Source organism: Grus americana, chromosome 5 (assembly GCF_028858705.1).
Source record: "Grus americana isolate bGruAme1 chromosome 5, bGruAme1.mat, whole genome shotgun sequence".
NCBI classification, from domain to species: Eukaryota; Metazoa; Chordata; class Aves; order Gruiformes; family Gruidae; genus Grus; species Grus americana.
In genome coordinates, this window is record NC_072856.1 from 45,833,688 (window position 1) to 45,847,177 (window position 13,490).

Genomic DNA, 13,490 nt, shown 5'->3' on the forward strand with positions numbered 1-13,490 from the left:
TTGAAATGCTCAGCTTGATGCTGCATGGGAGACTTAGGCCCTCCCCTTGGGGAGTGCATATGATGGTCACCAGGTATCTTCTTTCCTCCCTATGTGGGCTGCAGCTAGGTGAACAGCTGTGAATGTAGCCCTTTAAGATCTGGGGAGACTGCCGCTAACACAGAAGTGCAGGTTATTCAAGCAATGCCCAGTGAATGAGGATAGGGCAGGAAGAGAGCCAGTGGAGCAATCAATAGGTGTCTCAGATATCCAGGCCACTTTCTTTAAGAGATCTCTGATCAATACATTGCAACAAGGGAACTGCACGGACACCAGAGCTTTGCTGTCTCAGGTTCTCCTGGCGTGACGCTGCATGGCAGGGGAGACTCACTAGGGAAAGTGGCAGGCAGAAAGCTCTGCTCACGGAGCCCAACTGGCTCAGATGTCTAAAGTGTTGGCCTGTCTGCCTGCCTGTCTCTCACTTTCCCCTTCCATCTGGAGTGTGCCCCCAGAGAGCATTAATTAGCCCCTCACTAGCAGGCTCAGATAGGAAGCTGCTGAATGTGGAGTCCAGGATTCCAGCAAACTCCAGTCCCAGTGCCCCTATGGAGAGGCACCATCCCCAGAAAACCTGCGTTCTGCTGCTTTTAGCTTTGCTGAAGCACCAGCCTGCAGACAGCGGGAGATGGGGCATCTTCACAGCTTTGTCCAGTAGAAGTGCATGCCTGCCTGCTCTGCAAAAAATCAGGGAAACCTGAGCAACCTGTGATACTGCTGACCCCAAATGGAGAAGATGATATCTACATACATGTCTGGCCTGTGGGGATGGCCAGTGAAGGAAAGCGTGCCCTGCAACTTGCAGAGGAGAGGCATTGTTCAGAGCTGGGCATCCCTGTCTTTGGCTACCCAACTGCCTTTTGCTCCTGGCACTGTCTGTTTTGTGCCCACAAAGACCAAAGTGTAGCTCTCTAACTCTGGGCTCTACAAAGTATATCTAGATCTCTCTGGCCCTCTAGAATGATGGATCGAGAAATTTCAGCGGTTTGGCAGGTCTTTTTTAAAACCTCAATATACCTTGTCAGTTTGGGGGAGAATATACCCTTGCCATTCACGCTCTAGCCACCCATGGCCTTTCTGTTCTACAGAAATTTGTTTGTCTGTGAGAGGTAGATGTAATTTCAGATGACACATGGCTTGTGGAAGTGGGCTCAGCGGTTTGATTTTGGACATTGGCTGGTTAAACATGACCTCACAGCCTTGCCCTCCACACCTCTGCTGCCTCTCTGAAGTCTCAGTCCTGTTTGTCACCTTGCAGAGTGACCCCATGATGAGGACAGTGATGTCAGTCCTTCTCTGTGTGTCAGTGTGGTGGGTTGACCTTGGCCAGCCACCAGGTGCCCACCAAGTTTCTCTCTCACTCCCCCTCTTCAGCAGGACAGGGGGAGAAAATATGATGAAAAAGCTCATGGGTCGAGATAACGACAGAGAGATCACTTAGCAATTACTGTCATGGGCAAAACTCCACTTGGGGAAAATTGATTTCATTTATTGCCAGTTAATAAGAGAGTAAGATATTGAGAAATAAAAACAAAACTCAAAACACTTTTTTCCCACTTCAGGCTCAACTCACTCATGAAGTCTACCTCCTCTTCCTCTGAGCAGCACAGGTGGATAGGGACTGGGAGTCTGTGGTCAGTTCATAATACTTTGTCTCTGCTGCTCTTTCCTCCTCATACTGTTCCCCTGCTCCAGCATGGGGTCCCTTTCACAGGATACAGTCCTTCATGAACTTCTCCAACATGAGTCCTTCCCATAGACTGCAGTTCTTCAAGATCTGCTCCAGCATGGGTCCTTTCCATGGGGTACAGTCCTTCTGGAACAAACTGCTCTAGTGTGGGTCCCTCACAGGCCACATTTCATGCCAGAAAACCTGCTCCGGCATGGGCATCTCTCCATGGGCTGCAGCTTCTACGAGAAAACCTGCTCTGGCATGGACTCTCCACAAGCTGCAGCTTCCTTCAGGACATGTTCTCCTGCTCCAGTGTGGGGTCCTCCATGGGCTGCAGGGTGGATATCTGCACTACTGTGGGCCTCCATGGGCTGCAGGGGAAAAACTTGCTTCACCATGGTCTTCTCCACAGGCTGCAGGGGAATCTCTGCTATGGCACCTGGAGCACCTCCTTCCGTCCTTCTCCTCTGACCTTCTTATCTGACGGGCTGTTTTCTCTTGCATTTTCTCACTCCTCTCTCATAGCTGCTAGGCAGTGTTTTTTACCTTTTCTTAAATATGTTATCACAGAGTCACCACCAGCATTGCTGATGGGCTCAGCTTTGGCCAGTGGTGGGTCCATTTTGGAGCCATCTGGAGCTGGCTCTGTCTGCCATGGGGGCAGCTTCTGGTGTCTTCTCAGAGAAGCCACTCCTGCAGCCCCCTGCTACTAAAACCTTGCCATGGAAATGCAGTACAGTCAGTTCATGAAAGGGAAATGTTCTGAGATCATGGGCAGAGGGATCAGGATAACAGGTGAGGTGCGATAGGACATCAAGGCCTCTCATTACAGAACTCATCTTTGGGTGGAAATGACAGGCAAGCAGAGGAGAAGCAATACTGGACATACCACACCATACCATACCAAACAGTGCAGACTGCCTGTTGTCTGGGCATTTGCTCCTTTACTGTTGTGGAAGCCCTGCTTTCTTTATAGATTCCCATTTGTATTGTTTCTAGAGCTGTGTTGTTCTCTGTTCTTTTCCCTGTTCTGTACTGGCAGATCTGCAGAGACCCAGATGGAGCATAAACAGTTCTGAAAAGGAAGCAAAGCTGGGTCACTAACGCTTTCATGAAGTGCGTGAGTGTGCAATCATGTGTCACATCAGACAGTAACAAACCAAACAGCAAAGAAAATAACTGCCTAAAAAAAATATCATCCAGGCATTGAGATGTCATCCATTATTCCACCGGCCTTGGGAGTCTTGTTTTTCTTGTTAACAGGAATAATGTTTATTATGTTGCTGAAGATTGGTTGTCTTCTGCTCCCTGCCAGTGCTGAGACTTGTCACCTCAGAGTCCTGCTCATGACTGAGGCCTAAGAGTAACTTTCTGAGATGTATGAGTGGCTTCTGCGTGGTTTCTTGCAGACATTGCTGGTTGGCTTCCGAGAGAGAGAGCAAAGACTGAAAGGGCCCTGGGGATATGTCTTGTGGTAGACCAGGCACACCTTATTTCAGAAAGTAGAAAATATTTCTGGAGTCCCCCAGATCTATGTGCATTTCTTGTGATAAAAGCAGGAGCGGGAATTCCCAGGACAGGAAACCTGCCCTGTACGATGTGCTTTGCCCCACTCTGAATGCCTGTGAAGGCAAGTTTGTCCCCTGGCCTAGCCTCCTGGCTCTCAGGAGTCACCCAGCAGCTGTTTCTTGTGTGGTGAGGGTGAAGTCTACAAATGCAAGGAAGGAAGGAATGTATTCTTGATCTGGATGCAGAAAAGGGAAGCTCTTTAACGCTGATAAGTTAGGCAATTATCCAGGAAAGGCATAAAAAAAAGTCATGTACATGACTGTTTCTTCCCAGAAGTGTATCTGCTGTGGTGTGGTAATCCCAGCTACAACCATTCCATTCCCAGGCTTTGCTCCTTTGCTCCTAATGCATTTCCGTAAGAAATGCTAGAGAACATGTTAAAATTCAACAGGGCACCCAAATTCTTCATTACAAGTCCCCCAGCTCTTGGACTCCTATCTGTCTAATGTAATTTGTGATGTAGTAATTGCTGGAATGTGTGGATACTGACACTGCAGGGCCTGGTAGTGAAATATGAATGAGAAGTAAACAGAAGAGAGCCACAGAGTTCATTCAGCTCATCTTCCTCTTAATTGTTCCCCTTTCCCTCCTGTCCCCAGTGTCTTTGGGAATACCCTGCCTCCCAGGAAGTTGCAACAACCTGATAACCCTTGTGCTGCCTAAGTGTCTGCATCTGGAGGTGGTCCCCATTTCAGTGATGGTGGAGCCTGGAATCTCCAGATTTCAGAAGTGGATATCTCTTAAATCCATGCTACTCCTGTTCAAGACCTTGGCTGATTAGGAAACCCTGAGCCGGTGGAACTTTCCTAGTGTTTACTCCTGACTCTGCTGTTCCCTTACCAGCTGCAGCCAGTGGCTGATGTTGTAAATGTTTCCCAAAAAACCAAATCTGTCACCCTGGGCAAGCCTGGCTCTGTGATGTTATAAACCAAGTGCAGTCATCTAGTATCTAAACAAGGGATTCCAATCCACTCAAACTACTTCTACTTAGTAACTTTGCCTTCATCCTTCACTAAAATCCAGATAACTGAATCAACAGCAGAGCTCCTTTTCAGCAACATAACCAAATGGAGGGTGTTTCATTTCTGTTTTCAAGTGAAAGAATCTCTCAATGGAGCAAAGTGTTTCCAGCAACCTCTCCCATCTCCCTCCTGCCCCATCCCTGCTTCCAGACCATGTGTTCTCAAAGAGATATTTGATTTCAGTGAAAGCTCAGCTGACGTCCCTGCAATATGCTTGGGTTCTTGCTTTGTGCTTCCTGGGAAGGATGAGGGCTCCTCTGGGGATTCTGGGTAATTGGGTTAGTGGCCAGCTCATGTCAGGAAATTAAAAGGCAGCCCTGATCAGGTTGCTGCTGCATGCGATTTAATGGCTTTGTATTTATAGAGTATTCTGCCTCCAGCCGGTGCCAGAAATATCACTATTGGAGGCATCCAAATGAAAAAAGAGAATGAAAAATGATTTTTCTTTCTCTAAAATACCTCTGTGTTTAAAAACAGACAGGCAACCCCCTGTCCTTTGAAACAGGATCTCCAGGTGCAGTGAGTGGCATCTTGATGTCTATATCATCCACACCCAACTATTTTCCAAGGCATTAATTGAGCATTTGCGATGTGGCTGGAGCTGGGCTGGGTGATGGTGTGACACTGTGCTTGTGCTGCCTTTGGCAGGGCGACGGTAATTCTCCAAAGGGGAGGCTTCCAGCAGACGGGCTGCCCACAAAGTGCATATTGGGCTGATGGCACTTGGTATCTGTTTTCTGGCTGTTAAGACTGGTGCATCCAGGACCCTCCCCACACTTTCTGCCATATCCAATGGATTATGGTTCTGTTTAGTTTGGTTCCTCCAATTCGTTTTGAATTATTAATCTGCCTAGGCTCTTGCCATGCCTAACTAAATCTCCATTCTATCAAACATGAAGTCCAGGCTCCATCAATGTACATCTGTATGGATTCAGAGAGCCATCACCTCTACACAGGTTTATGATAAATACTTTTTGCATTCTGTCACCAGAAATTGTGCTTAGTGTTCTTATAACACGTACAGAAAAGAAGCAGCTGATAAAAGCTGCAACCATCCAGGGATGTTTAGACCCCAACCATTTTGCTACAAGCTTTTAGGCAGTTCTGACAACATAGTAGGTAAGATCTCCTGAGGTGAGCAAGAGTGAGGTGGGACTGAATGTATGTCCCAGTGCTCTACAGTAATTTAAGGCATGTGCATCAACATTTTCACAGCTGCTGGTGACCTGTGTTCACCAGTAACTCAGCTCTGCCAAGCTTCTCAATCCCTTCCCCTGACTCACCTTCAGAGACTGTGCCAGCCCTTGGGCTGCAGGGTATCCTGAGGGGGTCTTTATTCAGAATTGCCTGGCACAGCTGTTCTAATTTAAGAAATAATAAGTGTACACTAGTTCTTAGTGTTGGAAAAGCCACTGCTGAGGTGAGGACTTCAGGAGAGACTTCAAGGCTGCAAGGCCCAAGCAGAGTTGCCCTAAGAGGCTGGCCAAAGCAGCAGCACACTGTGTTGGTGGGTCTAAGTCCCTTATCTCTGTGGATCTCTGTCACAAGCAGGCCTGTAGGCCCTCCCTGCAGTGGTGGGGGCCTCTTCGTTGTGTCACGTATCTGAAAATTTGGTTCTTGGTCCATGCTTATGTTGCTCTACCTGTTCCAAAAGGCTCATATGCTCTACCTAAAGAGGCTGAGACAGAAAACTGGACTAGAGAAAGCATTGGTTTGACTCTGCAGGGGTTCCCTGGGTAGTCAATGAAGAGAGGTATCTGTCATCACTCCTCAGGTAAGTGTCTGACTGGTGAGATGAATGTGGAGGTGCCTGCTTCTCTCTGTTGCCTATCAAGGGAGCCCAGATGCACAGAAGGGAGCTATCAAAGTCTGAAGTAAGGTGAGTCAAATCACATTCAAGGCTTCAGTTCCTCTATGCAACAAACACTCCCTTTGGTGATTTAGCTCTGAGCTAAACTACCTGGAATCTCAGAGTAACAAAAGAGAACCTAGTCAAGTTGCAGCCTCTCCACTCTCACTGGGCAGAGGTGCCTTTCCCTGTAGTCTGTTTCTTTCCCCATCCTGGCAAGCCTAACTTTTATGGTCATCAATGCTGTCTGTTTCATTGATAGGCCTCCTCCTGGCTCACTCATCCCATCACCACATCCTGTTGTTTCTCCTGAAGTTCAGAATAAAAAGGGAGAGGGAAGTTCTGTAGGAGACATCTTGGGCATAACCCTTCTCCCTTTCTTCTCCGCTCTTAGCCTATGCCTTCCAACTTCCTTGGGCAGTGCCAATCCATGTACTTCACACTGCAGCTCCTGGGGACAGGGGCATCTCTGTTAGCTGCAGAGCACAACCCCAGCTCAGACACTGGGAGAGCAAGCAGGCTGCATTGATGCAGAAACTGCAGCTCAAGGATTAGGTGGGCAGCGGGCACAGGACCTGGCTGGTGTATCGGGGAAGCTCAGCAAAAGCAGCCCCACAGGCATTCCTCCCTGGCCAGCACTTGCCCTCTGTTCCCTTTGGTTGTGTCCTTCTTGGTCTAGACACATATTGTACCATGCAAACCCTGTAGCTTGGCTCCTCTGTTAGCTCTTTTGGCAAGATAGATCTTTCTGTTCCTATCAATTCATGGGCATGTGATAGGACTCGATGGAAAGTGAGGTGAGGCTAGTAATTTGACACGACAGCTGATATTGGGCCTAGACTGCATTTCCCACTGGCCAGGGCTTAGCTTCACAGAGCTTTTAAGAGTATTTTTAGTCCCCAGAAAATAAAAGAGAAACTAAACCTGACTCTGTGTTCTGTTGCCTCTGCATACTCGGCTATTTTTACTTCCGACAGACTCGGCCTGGATCCAGCTTTTAAAAAAAGCTGGAATTATTTTACTTCCATTAAGAAAAAAACCCTCAAAGCCTGATGTTATCAAGTCAGCAAGGGGACATCTGATCCCAAAGTTGTCGGGCAGACATCTCTGTGAGGGCCATGTCAGAGAAATGCAGGGAGCTTGAACAGATCAGCAGATCAGCTCTCCCACTGCACAGGCTTGGTGCTGGCACACACCTCTCTGCAATAGCGCCTGGAACACGAGTGGCACCCACAGGATGCTTAGAAAACTGACATCCCTACCCCAGGCAGCATGCTGAGCAGAAATGTCCTGCAGAAGTCCTGGCCCTGCCCTCCTCCCTGCTAGGTCAGAGGGGGCTCAGGAGCTGAGAGTGTGCTGCCAGTGAGGTGGAACTCAGTCCCCATGGTGGACACTGGGGTCAGCTCCACACCTAGGTCAGATGGGGTGGCAGGACTTTTATGCAAGGTCCCTCAAAACATAACAAGATTCAATGCACAGCAGTACTTCATTGGAACACAGAAGAGTGGGAGGAGGGGGGATGTCTCCAGCACAGATAGCCTTCATTTATGATGAAGCAGCTGCCAGAAAGGAAGGTTATCAAGGGGTGGTACTTCCCAAACTTTGTCCTATATTGTTGCATCTCACATTTTGTATATAAGCCCTCCTTTTGCTGCTCTAGCAGCCCCTCCTTGCTGATACTGTCAAGGAGAGGTGTCCAGGAGTGCCCATGGTGGTGACAGTTTTGTGGGATGAATGCCTTCTCTCCTGGGAACTGGCCAGTTGTGATCCATGTGAGAAATGGGTTTGCGCAGGAGCTGGAAGGCAACTGCTTTCTCTTTCTGCTGTCTGGTTGTCAGGCTGTGGCACCAAATCCTATGTAAGAGTCTTCAGTACAGACCAGCTGCATCTTGTAAGTTGCCCTTGCACCTTGAAGTTAAAGCACAGGTGGCTGCACGTTTGGTGTGAAATCCACCCTTGGGATTACAGCGTATGTACCACTCAGCCCTGCTCCAGCCCTCTCTCTCATCTCCCTTCTCCTTACACTCTCTCACTTCCATTCATATCTCAGTTTACATCCCCCTCCATTTCTTCTCTGCTCAGTGCTTTCCTTCGTGCTGCTTCTCTGAGCTCACCCACTGCGCCTCCCCACTCCATTTTAATGCCCTTGAGCATCCCTCTCAGAGCTGCATTGTAACCAGCCTGCCTATCTTAAAATCAGCCACTGAGGAAATCAAGTAGGACAGCAGGCATTACCCAGCCACCTGAATACCACAGCTCAGTACCAGGTCCTGATTTTTGGCCATGCCCTTTCCTTCCATCTAGATATGACCCATGAGGCTGTCACATCTTTGGGGAAGGGATTTTGCCATGATGCTTATGTCTGGAGTGTCACAGTCAGGGACTCGGGTTGAAATGCTTTTGTTTGCTGTAGCACTTGCAGGTCACTGCACTCAGCAACTGGCGCTGAGATGCGCAACGTAGGGGTCAGCCTATTCACTGGCTCTGTGGCTGGAGCGATGACGACACAGTAGAACAGTAGCTCTGCAAACGCTGATTGAAAACATTTGCCTCAAGGAGTGTCACACAGGATGGGGAACAAGAGGAGGACAAACACTTGTTCAAAATTAACAAGCCAAAGTCCTTGGGCAAACAGACCTCTATCTGCTCAGTGAGGGAAGGATGGATGGAGGGTAAATCTCTCTGTGTCTCTCTTATCTTTTTTTAATGCACTTAAGTCCTTTGTGTCCTCATAATCTGATTGAGGGTCCCTAATACTGCTGCAACCTGTGCAGCCATCCCTCTGCCAAGCGCTGGAGGATGGCATGCTTCTCCTTGGGAGAAGGAAACAAGCTCCTTCCCTCATTTCCTCCCTACCCCTCCCAGACCCCCCTCCCCACTGCTTATCAAACTGCATGGCAAAAGCCTCCTGGAGGGCTGTGTGTTGTTTTCTCCTGGGCTGAGAATGGCGTCTCCCTACACCATTGACATCTTGTGCACTGGCGTGAAGGAATGGACTCCCCTGTGACTCTTCTGGGGAGCTGTGATTTAGGTCTGAAGTCCTGCAGCCTATTCTGGATTTCTCCATATTCTTTGAACAATGTCTTCCTAACCCTTTTAATTTTCATACCTGGTTCCTTGGTTTACTGGCAGTTTCTGAAATTTTTGTCTGTCCCTCCTCTCGTGGCTTATAGGTAGGTGTCATTCATTCAGCAGAGCATGGAATAGAAGTCTTTCTTAGGAAACCAGGGCGCATTTATAGAGGGAAAGAAATCATGGACAGAAATGAAAGTTTCCTGCTTCATCCAGAACTTTATTAGTGCTGTTCCTCAGTGAACTCCCTAGATAATCTCAGGTTTGGGATTTCCTGGCTGACCTTTCTGAAATCACTCTTTCACATACTCTGAAACACATACTTTTACATTTCTGAAACACTCTCAAATCTGTTGGGGCTCCCAGGAAGGAATCTTGCCCACAGGCGACCTGCTGCTGGGAATGGAGGTAAAAGAAGCAATGGGCAACATTTTCAGAAACGTGATCAGGTAATGGAGGAGAAAGATGCTACTTATGCTTAGGGATGTCAGTGAATTCTCCACTCAGTAAGAAATAGAAAATGGGGCAGGGGAAGGAAACTACTCAGTTTGATCTGAGTTCACTTATTTGGCTTCATGTCTTTCTCTCCATCTTTCAATGTCTACCATCCTCCCATAGCAACCACTTGCAGCAGCAGTTCCCTTGCTCTGGAGAGCTCCAGGCCTGCTCATTCCCACTTCTGCTCAATGGGAGCAGCAGGACTCTTAAAAGGAAGCAGCTATATAGCATTACTAACATCATGTCTGTGACCCTCGGTCCCCACACACTATGGCTGTGGTAATGCCACCTAGACCTCCGTGTGGCTGTTCCTACTGCTAGAGAGATTTTGCTGTCAGACTGTATAACTGAGTGCTGTTGGCCTGGTTGGTGTTGGTTATTCTTGCTGTTGCAGGGCTGTTGCTACTGTCAGTCAAGCTGGTTGGGGTGCTCCAGCTGTGAACAGTATCAGGATCTAGATGTTGTGGCAAGTAACACTTTTATGTGGTGCAAGTGGGGCTGGTGTGAGCATTACATTAAAAGCTTTCTCTTTTCCATGACATAGTAAGCAAATGCGGCATTGAAATGCACAGTGTGACAAAAATGTGCCTCTCTCTAGGGGAGAATATTTGTCAGCAGACTGCAGGTTTTTTCAGGTGTACAAGTTGTTCAAAAAGCATCACTTCAAAACTGATTTGGAGTGTTTGCTTTTAGTTGTTTGTGTTTATGCAGTGGATTGATTGCAAAATATTAATGGCTCGATGTGATTAGTAAGTGTATCACATAATTGGTTCCTGTGATTAGACTAGATAAACTCGTGTGTTTCTAAGGAAGTACTTGTATAGTGTAAATTCAAATTTTTATTCTACTTGAATGCTCCTACATTTATCTTGAAAGATTATTTTTTTTTTTGCAATAGCTGTTTTTCCCAGCAAGACTGAATTGCCCCAATTTCACAACAACTGATTACCAGAGACCACGTGGCTAGCCAGAAATAACTGACAATTGGGCAAATATCTGTGGCTTTTTTCACTATTTGTTTTTAACATTGTATTTTGTACCAATACAGCAGGTGAGCTGCTGTTCCAGGTCTATTGATGCAGCTATGGTTTTTTGCATGGGGTGACAGTAGTCACTGGTGTTTCTCAGTCACCGGGAACTCTTTTCAATGTGCCATTTGCAGTTCGATTTGCTGTATTTTGAAAAAGCTACAACAAATTCTTCCGTGTCTCCCTACTTGAGCTTTATCATTGCTTTATTGTAGTAGAGGTGGTTTCTGTTTATTTGAGTTCTACTTTTATTACAGTTGCCTTGATCAAGGCTGAAACATCTTTGTTGAATTTATAGTTCATAATCTATTTGCTATAGGTCACTTTTTTCAAATATAAACAGTGAGAGGTCATAGAACATTTAACTTCTCATTTTTAAGAACAATCTAAAAGCTTATTTTTATAACTGCAGGTTTGATTGACATTTAAAGTCTTTCTTTTTAAAAGCAAGATCATCTAGAGGGCATTGAGGTCTGAAGCTTTTCATTTGCCCATCAGATTGATGGTGATTCAAGAGTTTGAATGGGTTAATTTCTGTCTTCATTAATGCTTTGAATAAAAATAAAGCTTACAGCAGAATGGTTAGAGCTGGAGGCAGTCTAGCTGGTATTATTGGGATTGCTGGGTTCAGATGAGATCTCAAGTGTTTGGGAGAGGGAAGCTCTCTGGAGTGTGGGGAATGTCTTACTTAGCAAATTTTAGCATCTGCATGTCAAGGTTCCCTGTGGCACTAAGGAATCATGAGGATTTATCTTGTTTTACCTGCAGGTGTTCGTCTGGATCGAGTCCGTGGAGGCCGTCAGAAATACAAGAGGAGACTGGATTCTGAGAGTAGCACTTACCTGAGCCTACAGATCCCTCCCCCAGCTAAAAAGCCACGTACGTATTGGTCTTGAATTGTGGCGCTCTGAGCAACAACTATGTTTCTTTTTATTGGTCTCCCAAAACGTGCAATGGAGCAGCTGTCACTTCTGATTCCCCTATCAGTCACCAGCACTTGGATTTTTTTCTTATGAGCGTAGTGCAGAGGTAGATTAGGTATGCCTAAGGTACAGCTCAGGTGCTGTATTCATTGTACCTAGGGTTAAATACCAGATCTTTCCTAGGAGATTAGGTAAATCAATTTAGTGATATTCTGATCTTTTCCTGTATCCAAGCTATGTTAACGAAACTGGTCCCATGCTGATTTCTCTCTTCCATACTACCCATAGTTCTCTAAACTTTTCCACATACCACCAACTGATTATTCGTGCTTCCTCCTCCCCTTGTTGGACCTACCTGAGACAATGGCTGACCACCTTACAGAGCTGGTTTGGCATAGGCAGATCACTACACCTTGTGTAGCTGCAGTGAAGATTCTGTTGTGACCAAAACCATTTCTGAGGTCCTTTGGCCTCTGTAGTCATGTCTTATCCCAGGAAGGTCCTTCTACAGAGGGGTGTTACGACTCTTTACTGTTATATGTCATGAGAGATACAACAACTACTTCTTCTTTGAAATGTGCAGTGACTAAGATCGTCTCCCACTTGCTGGTGGCTGAGCCAGAGAAGATCTATGCCATGCCTGATCCAACCATGCCAGAGAGTGACATCAAAGCCCTGACAACCCTCTGTGACCTGGCAGACAGGGAACTGGTGGTGATCATTGGCTGGGCAAAGCACATCCCAGGTAAACAGAAGGAATTACAAGGACATAAGCATGAACAGCAAAGCGAGGTATTATTTATCACTGTGCTTATCAGTTTTGTCTTCAACCAGGATTTTCACATAGAGTGATGGGTGGAAATCACTGTCACAGAAAACTGCTTGTGGGGGGTTCTCATTCGTAACAAACTCCAATATAGCCTATGGTGTAGGTGCATAAATTGATGATTGTATGTGTGCGTGCCCTGGATTATGCAGGCAGCTTTGAGATGGTATGATAAAGTTCTTGGTTGTACCTGGCATTGAGAGGCACAGCAAAAGCACTTGGGAAACAGCCCTTGGGATGGTATGGTGAACTTCAGTGATTTTGCACTGCATCAACATGACCTAGGTCTGTTGTGTGTATAGATGAATAAATGTTATGGTAGTGACTAGACTTTACTGCTAATGACAAGACCCATCCTGTATGTAGTGGGCATTCTTGCCCAGACTCAGGAAAGCTTTTGTCATACTGGATTCATCACAGAACAAGTCCCTTTGGGATGGAGGACATACTCACTATTGTCAGTGAATCTCCAGGCTTCTATGCTAACAAATAATGAGGACACCTTATTGACAGTGTGACTAGTTGCTGAAGGCTCACTGACTATAACCAATGAGGGTGGCTGTGCAACTGAGTGACATAGCAAGTGTCTCACACCTGCAGGTAGGATGGACCCACGTTGAAGGAACAGACATGGCCCTCAAGGGGGTTCTGGGCACAAAGATTTGGACTGGGAGGGGAAAATGTCCCCTCTCTCTAGTTTCCTGCCCGCCCCCTGGGGGGAAAAAAAAAAAAAAAGAAGAGAGAGGTTGGATTTGGGTGTGGAAAAGGTTGACCAGAGAACTTAAGGAATGTCCTTGGTGTTTACCTGGCTGCCTTCCAAAGACTGCTTCAGATGCTCACTATGAACAGCTCACTACAGCTATCTCCTGCCTTCTGTCCCCCTTCCTCGTGCCAGGAGAATATCACATAAACCATAAGATCACAAGATTTAACCCATATTGCACATTGTCTGTGTCTTCCACTTCATGGGTCTGTGTTCTCTTGCTTTGCTTCTT

The 13,490-nt window shown here is 46.7% G+C and overlaps 1 protein-coding gene across 5 annotated transcripts in view; it reads left to right on the plus strand.

Moving 5' to 3' along the window:
• Positions 1–13,490, plus strand: part of ESRRB (estrogen related receptor beta) — a 134,631-nt gene that overhangs the window by 105,228 nt on the left and 15,913 nt on the right. For 3 of the 5 annotated variants that reach the window (XM_054827012.1, XM_054827013.1, XM_054827011.1), the window contains 2 exons: positions 11,515–11,625; positions 12,253–12,414. In XM_054827012.1, the coding sequence (XP_054682987.1) occupies positions 11,515–11,625; positions 12,253–12,414 (273 nt within the window). Of the gene's footprint in view, positions 1–8,739; positions 8,821–10,911; positions 10,967–11,514; positions 11,626–12,252; positions 12,415–13,490 lie in introns of those variants that run through there. The other 2 variants (XM_054827014.1, XM_054827015.1) reach the window with 2 other exon arrangements.